Source organism: Austrofundulus limnaeus, unplaced genomic scaffold, assembly GCF_001266775.1.
Source record: "Austrofundulus limnaeus strain Quisiro unplaced genomic scaffold, Austrofundulus_limnaeus-1.0 Scaffold3, whole genome shotgun sequence".
In the NCBI taxonomy this organism is placed as follows: Eukaryota; Metazoa; Chordata; class Actinopteri; order Cyprinodontiformes; family Rivulidae; genus Austrofundulus; species Austrofundulus limnaeus.
In genome coordinates, this window is record NW_013952405.1 from 4,446,477 (window position 1) to 4,455,177 (window position 8,701).

General features: G+C 38.1%; 1 protein-coding gene across 1 annotated transcript in view; it reads left to right on the forward strand.

Annotated features, from left to right (window-relative positions):
* The window catches only part of LOC106524427 (protein FAM19A2), a 105,343-nt gene that overhangs the window by 52,410 nt on the left and 44,232 nt on the right, over positions 1–8,701 (forward strand). The window contains exon 2 of the mRNA XM_014018232.1: positions 3,289–3,389. Within this exon, the coding sequence (XP_013873686.1) occupies positions 3,290–3,389 (100 nt within the window). The 5' untranslated portion in view covers position 3,289. The remainder of the gene's footprint in view (positions 1–3,288; positions 3,390–8,701) is intronic.

Below are 8,701 nucleotides of genomic sequence, written 5' to 3' on the forward strand. Positions count from 1 at the left end.
TGTGTGTGTGTGTGTGCGCGCGCGTTCGTGTGTGCATGCGTGCGTGTGTGTGTGTGTGTGTGTGTGTGTGTGTGTCTGTGTGTGTGTGTGTGTAAATATAAGTGTGTGATAGCCTTTAAAGCTTTGGCTTCTTCAGTCAGGCTTTGCAGTTTCTTGCAGTTCTAAAAATGCCTGGCTGCCTGGCCAGATGACTCACACACCAAGCTCAGAACTCCAGCCAGGACTTAACACAAACTTCCTTGTGGCAAAAATACACACACACACACACACACACACATACACAAACCCACACGTCCAGACAGCCTGTATGCCTATAAATACAGTTCATGTGCTCATATAAAAGCATCTGCTCATATTCAGATTCAGCCAGGTGTGTGTAATCTCATCACTACAGCAGTAATCTGGTGTCTTCTCAAGGATTTCACAATAATCATTATATATTTATTTATCTTGTTCTGTGATGCCTTTTTGGCTTTGCGAGAAAAGTAACCCGGCACCGTAAAAGATGTCTAAAGAGCGACAAAGTTTTTCTTTTTTCTATTTGAGTAAGTACATTTTATACTCAGCCGCTGTATTACACAGTCAGTTGGGTCTGGCTGTTCTAATTTGGTGTGAAAGCTTTTGCAGCAGCCCCCCTTCTTTCAGTAATAAAACAAGAGGCTCTAAAGTACAAGAAAAGATCATGTTCAATTAGATCTTTGCACAGCAACCCTTATCAAAAACAACACAGAAATCCACTCTTGGCTGAGGGTTGCAGTTTCTTTTTGTTTGCGATGTGACCAAGARGAGTAGCAGAGGAGACTGTAGTGTGGCGTTTGGAGCAAATTCAGTACATCCTCTCAACTCCACTGAGATGATTTTTTTAATGTGAATAAATCATGCAAAAAGGTCCAACAGATGGCAAGCTGCTCTCTACATTGTATGTTGTCTCATAYATTTACTTTAGACTTTGTGTCTTCTTGTCATATTTTCACATAAGTGCGCAAACGTACACAAAGAAATAGACTAAATTGTTCGCCTGGTGGAAAAAAAAGACAGTTTGTTTGTGTGTTGTGCCGGTTTATGTTCTACTTAGTGCTCAGAATTTAAAGTACTTGCTTTCTATGCATTCCCTCACTTCATTGAAARCAAAAGCCAACATTTAGGCAGGGAGAATGTTTGAGGATTTACTCATCATTTTGCATAACCTGCAAAATAATGTAAAACAAAAATAGATCTATAGGTAGAACTGGTGCTGCTGATCCAATTATTTGTGCTGATTCATATGGGTTATCTTCTTGTGTATTCTAAAAAAATGAATGTGCAAGTGCACTGTTTGGCACATTTGTGGTGATTATTTATGTGCTTGTAGATGCTGCCTAAAAATTCCAAATCTTTATTTCAGTTGCTTTTAATATGTATCATAGTTAGTGATTTTAAATAGCCTTTGGGTCTTGATTTGTACCAAACAACAGAAATTTAGTCTAACGGCACCAAAAAAATGGAAATAATTTTGGATCTGACTTAAAACATGCTCGATCACAGGAAGTTTGGGCCAACTGCCAAAACTAGAAGAAGACATTATTACTTTCAGTAAAATTAATGTTTTAAAATCAAATAAATCAAAGCTAACCTTATTCAAAAAGTAAATTCTAAAGAGCAAGACTGCGATACAGTTTCCTCCTGATTAATTTGTTTTGTRAATTCAAACGAGCTAGTATTACTCTCTAAGTTTTGTATGGTACTCGATGTTGAAACTTCCAAGCTCTGAGTTGAAAAATCAAATWAAAAAAACTACCCTTAACTAGGAAAGTTACTGGCAAATTCAAACCTTAAAATCCAGTTTGGCTGCCTCATGCACAAAATATACAGGCAGATGCAGTAAAATGCATTTTTTTCTGTCACTTCTGATCTAATTACATCAGTAATATACTGTACAACCTGTTTCAGTTGGAGACTTTTAACCATATAGAGACATTCATTGTTATCTGTTTRTATTGTGCGCAATAAGTAGCAAATCACACAGGTTTTTGAGTTTTCAACAAGGTCATGGTTACTTTGGACATGATGTTATTTCCAGATTTCAGGTCAATCAAATGTAGCATTTGTCCTAATAACAGCATTATCACAGTCTCAAAAATCAGTCCAAACAACAGCATTCTGTTTTAGACTAAATCCAATAGATACCACGTTAAAACTGACTGGTATAATGACCAGTATAATGGTATAATGTATAGTGATGACAATGCAATCTAAATTTTTTTGACAAAAATCGTTTGACGTACTAGCAGGCAATGCAGTATGCAACAATACAACACAGATCAAAGGAAAGCTTTAATATAACTGGTCAAATTACAGTGTACATGGTTCCTACAGTTTAAGGCAAGTTAAGTTTAAGACTTTTTATGACTTTTTAATGCCTAGTGAAATTAAATTTAAGACCAATTGCATAATAAACACAAATGACAACAACAACAAAAAGAAAAACTAGCAGAAACTCATAAACCAAGGTATTTTTTGTTTAAGTATTAAAATATTGCTGATAGACCAGTTGTTTTTATCCATATATAACTATAGCAGAAACATTCTTAGCAGTCAGTTTTAAACCTAATTTAATTTCTGGAAATCCTCTAACAACCCMAAATTTGGAGTATTTGCGTAAAGTTGGATGTTTTAGGATCTAGAAAAGTGAATGCATTTTTGGAAAGACAACATTATTAACATATAACAAAACAAATTTCATATTGCTCAGATGGRCAGTTGTTGAGATATTTGCTTGTGAAATAACAGGAAGTGATGTTTGCATGTGAATATTTTAAGAAATACTTTTACCAATTGTTTTAATATTTGAAATGAATTACAGTCATCCAATGTACATTGTGTTGACATTTTTAAGACTTCTGAAAGATTGATTTAATACATTTTAAGGCCTTATTTTTGGACTGATGAATTCAATGCCTTTTAAGACTTTTTAAGGATCTGCAGGAACCCTGAGTGTAGAACTTCTGCTGCATCATTAAGCTGTTTTCTTGAACTAGGAAACTTTTTGCTGACTGCCACTCCACACATGATGGGGGGAAAAATACCAGAACCATAGATGTCTGGACAAAATTATGTCTCAAAGTGAAAAGTCAGACCTGCTGGGGTCAGTAGGAAAGGGCAAAGTGTCACCAAACCACAATAAATGTCTGCACAAAATGTCATTGTTAATGTTACAGTGTGTTATTTGAAGTTCAGGGATTTCAAATTGACCTAAAGTGGTGGACAAACAAACTGACTGTTTTTTGTTCTTCTATTTTTTTCTGGCAGAATGCGGGAACGGGGTCTTTGGATTTGCGGAGTAGGTGTTTGGAGTCTACTGCTATCACTTTGTCTGGCCTCCCTCACACATGCACACCGGAGCCACACAGGTAAGGGGTGTGTGTGTGTGTGTGTGTGTGTGTGTGTGTGTGTGTGTGTGTGTGTGTGTGTGTGTGTGAGNGTGTGTGTGTGTGTGTGTGTGTGTGTGTGTGTGTGTGTGTGTGTGTGTGTGTACTGTATATCTGTTTGTGTGTCTCGTAAATATTGCTGCCGGCCGGTGGTTGCGTGTTTACAACACCCCCAGTATTGGATCTCTTGTAGATTACCACCGCGGGGAGCCTCTGCAGCCAATTTCTTTTCACATGTTGTAAAGTTGTAGTGAATAGACAGCGTGCCACCCAAGGGAAGGCTGAGGTCACATCTACAATGAAATATGGGACCACAGAGGCAGGTCGCCAGGATCAACACTCACTAAACAGTTATATATTTATATATATATAAAATGGAATCTACATAATTCAGTTAGAGTCATTTAAATCCATGATGTTTTCTTGCATTATGCAGCCCCATTATTAYGATATAGTGACTCAATAAACATTCAGCGCAGACAAAGAGCAGTGTGTCCATGTGTTAGTATTTTCCAACTTTGATATCCGTCTAATGTTGGTCAAGTGGGCGGATCACTGCATGTAAAGGCCTAAAGTCAGATATGTTTGCCTCGTCGATTGTGAGTGATCAGATTTTGTTGAAAATCTCATTCCTCTATGGAAAAAGGTTTAAAGAGGAGCACTCTGAATGTGCCAGCTGTATACTAATCTGAGCTTTTTACTATATGTACCTGCAGCGGTATTGTTAACTTACATATTGTTCCATTTTTTTAAGCCAGCAGCACCAGCTTGACACCAGATCTGACCCCCACCTGTCTGCTATATGGGGATATTGTACAAGTGAAAACAAAACAAAACAAAAAATAAATAAAAAAAACAGAAAATTTAAAAATTACAGTTTGTGGAAAAACAGGTGTTTTCTTTGTTTACAATAACTTTTAAATTTGTTCTTGAACTGTAGTCAGAATCTTAAATATCTACAGGTGATTCATTAGTAGCTGGTTGGGGAAAAAATGGCGTTTCTTTTTTCCATTGAAAATAATTCATCTCAGAAGAGTGTACCAGTCTTTTGGCCTTCTGTGAAGAAATTGAGAACTTCTTACAATGTTCTTACTAGATAACAAGGTTCTTTATGGGATTTAATGTATCTGTACAGTAAATTGGTGTCCTTGCTGGAATGTGAGGACCAATGTGTGTGCATGYTTTGCATTTGATCATGGGTGAAGTTGATTCTCCAGTTCTGTGGCTGTCAGGTATTCTCACCAGCTCTCAAAGAAAGATTCTTGACAAGACAAGGACAAACACTTTCATAAAAGGAAGGATGTTAAAAAAGGATGAATGGAGAGAAAAGGACTCTCTCTCTCTCTCTCTTAGTGAGTTGCTTTGCTCGTGCGTTTATTTAGTGAAGTGCTGAGGTCTGCAAAAAGTCATGAAAACACTGAAACCAGAAGGTGAGACAAGAAAATAACGAAACGATATACAATGACATTTTTTTTCTTTTTCATGATGTCATTTATTTTGTTTTTTCTAGAGGCAGTTATGTATGTGAGCATGTGGATAGTATGTGTGTCCTCCCATTAATGGGTGATTGATTGTAGAGAAACTGGTAATWGGGGAGCTACAAATTTATACAAGTGCAGGTTGTTTGGTGGAAAAAAGCAGACATGTAATCACACAATTACTGATTACAACCCTATAAGTCAACTCAAGGTTAATACTTGTGCACACACAAATGTATGCAAACACACAGGCGGTAAATAAACACCTGTAGCCATAAAATACAAAATATTAAATCWATTGGACTTTGTTATTTTGAAGATCAGTGAATGACTCATGGAAATATTTCTACATTACTGTACTGTACATGTCACACATTGTGATGGTGCACACTACAAAGAGTAGTAGGTAGCATCCTTGTCATGTAATAAATTGCAGAAAACAGMCAAAAKGACYGAGATAYAAACCAATTWAAAAAGAAATGAAMAGCAAATCAAAAACAAGGTCATGTTTTATAGTGTAGACAATGACATATGGCCATTAATAAATGCTTAAAGTTCATTCATTCATTTCATTCATTCATAAATTTATTAATTTCATTAAAAAAACAAAGTTTTATGCACAATAAAGTTGAACATAATGGGGAGAACAATGGCAGCTTTGGTGCTGCTGGTGGACTTCACCAATAGAAGAATTCAACATGTTTTCAAGAAACAAACAGACCTGCTGCCACACAATACGTGGCTTATTTGATTTAGAGTCCCAGGGCTGTTCTTTTGGAACTCTGTTACTCTGAGGGAAACTAGGAGGAACCRTGCTTCACCAGTGCCAATTCAAGGCCTCAGCATGTTGGGTTTCTCACAACCAAAGCCTTTCAGAGGGTGCAGCCCAACATATTGGGAACTTTCACAGTCGTTCCTGAGTTGTGCCATGAATTTCCCTAAAAYGCACAGTGACTCATTGATGTCAGAYCACTTTTTTAAATCTCAGGGAAGAACTGGAATTCGAATCATGTTTCATACCAGCTGTTGCCACCTTCTGCCGCTCCATAGTTTTTTTTTCTTACTAACCCCAAAGGAATGACTACTAAATAAAATTTTACTGCTTGCCTCCACCTTTGATACTACATCTATTAATCATTCAGTAATTTTATTTATTTATTTATTTTGCCTTACTTGTTTAATTTACTATGCTTATTTGGACACATGGTAGAAGTTTGCTGTGTATTTATACTGATGGGAGGAGCAAGGTGCTCCAAGCTGCACACATGCAGTTGTGCTCATTCGTGTAGAAACGTGCATGTGCATGATAAATCTTAATATTTTTTGTGCATACTTGTTTATCAGATTCAGTAAGAAAGCTGCACACCTATCCATACATGAGGCAACAGAGTGCTACAAGTCTAAGTAGTAAGTCAAAGATCTCCTTCGATTAAGACATCTTGCATGTAGGCAGTCTAGTCCCTGGTTAAACGTCTCAGTGGCTTTGCCAATAGTCTTGGCAAAACAGCTTGGTTTGGACTTTGAAGCAAAGCGGAACAGCGATTACGTTGATCACTTTACCACACACTGTCGAGTCATTGATTTTCAGTCTATAGGCTGCAGTCTCAATACATCCCCTTTAATTAGAGACTAGTGAAAACTGCTCTGAAATGCTTTGGGACTGCCAAGAAGAGGAGAAAAAAAAAGATAAGAGGACAGAGACATACGAGTTTACTGGTGCTCTCACAAGCTCAAAGGAACATGTGGTCAAACACACAGACAGCAATGAATGCACATGCAAACCCATACACACACACACACACACACACACACACACACACACACACACGTGCATGCTCAAAAAGCCTCTCTTATGTGATGTGTGGAGACAGGTTGTCTGCCCTCCTTAGATGCTGTTCCACACTAAAGCTGCACTCCGTGCCGGGTCTGCATCAAAGCTCCATATGGCTTGTGAAAAATTCAAGTTTAAAATTACAAATGTGAAATTTTTCATGCTGACAAACATCCCAGCAATCCCTTGCACTTTTAATACACTGGTCAAAAGATGGAGAAGACATGCAGAGTTATGTATACAGTTGATAAAAGTCATCTGGATCACAGTGGGGTTTTTTGTAAAACATTTTATGTTTTTTTTTTCTTTTTTKCTTTTACAGTGCAGCAGAAGAGGCGTTTGAATCGTTCGTTGCACACATGTAAACATACTATTCACAGTATTTAAACAAGTAGCAAAAAGTATTGTAATTCAACAGGACAATCTCAGCTAAAATATTAAAAAGCCAGTAAAATGCCTGTAAACACACCAGTAGTATGACATAAAGTATTTTGAAACAAAGTGAAATATGTGCATGGGGTACAGTTTAGAGAGGGATTTGTTGACAGAATAAAAACTTGGTTTCAAATATTAGATACTGAGGTGACTTTGACAACATGGAGTCTCTTGTGTAACACAATTGCCAACAAATATCACCCAATACACTAAAGGACTGTTTACTTCCACCCACTTCTCCCATACATGATGGTTCAAGGCTATATCTTTGCCATCTGGTATCAAGACATGCACCATAGACCAATAATATTGTTTCATTTTCTACTGTTTTTTTGATCAAAAGTAAACTAAAAAAATAACTAAAACAATAGAAGAAAAGAAAATGTAATAAGCAGACTTTCCCTCTACCTGGTATCCCCACTGGTCTTTAACAGACCAGCTGAGTCTGCTGCAGCTTACATCCACAACGATGATGGAAGTGGGTCTCTGTTAACCTAAGAACAATCTTTAAAAAGTGTTGGTATATTTTCAATGTTTATTGGGACAAATGAACAAAAAACACACATTTGCAAGGATTCTCTGCAGTAGTGTGCCAGGCAGGGTTGCCAGATGTGAAATTCTGAACTTTTGTACAGTCATGAAAATATGTTGATCTGTATGTGCTGAGTGAGGGTGTTGTAAGATGAGGTTTGGGTTGTGTTTAGTGAGCATGTTCACAGAAAAGGAGAGGGAAAAACATATTTTTCTGTTTATCTTGCAACCCTGATGCCAGGTTCAGCTGCATGCAATGACATACACATGACTTATACACTACCGTTCCTTTGGACTTTTGTTGTTGGATTTCCTCTTACATGCTGAAAACAGGCGAGTAACACAAAAACCGTCTGCTCTATGTCATTTGTTGTAACTGCCAGTGCAGAAAAACGTTTGCCTGCAGCCGCCTGTCTGTGTGTTGTAGCACCTGCAAAGTATGTCTCACCTCTGTGGGGGGTTCTCCCAAAAACAGTGGCGGGCCGAGCATTTCACACCAAGGCCTTCAATTAGGAGAGAACAGACCTGTCGGACGTGGAGAAGCAGGGGGTGGTGTGTGCTGCTGACTGTGGTAGAAAGAGCAGGGAGGGAGAGGCTGCCAGCTCTGAACGTAATAAGTTTATAATAAAAAAATCTATAAGCCAGTCCTACAGGTCTGTATGTAAAACGGGGGAAACCTGTCTGATTTACAGACGATCTGTACAACTTGACACAAAGCCACGGCTACAAAAACCACCAATAATAGCCTAAACAGAAATGCAGAACAATATGCTGCTGCACCACAGTGACTTTGCACCACAGACAGGTCTCTCTGCACCACAGACAGGTGTCTCTCTGCACCACAGACAGGTGTCTCTCTGCACCACAGACAGGTGTCTCTCTGCACCACAGACAGGTGTCTCTCTGCACCACAGACAGGTGTCTCTGTGCACCACAAACAGGTGTGTCATGAAGCCAGAATGAAAGTCATCACTGAAGTGACACATTTAATAAGTTTTCACAGCTGCAGACACACCTGT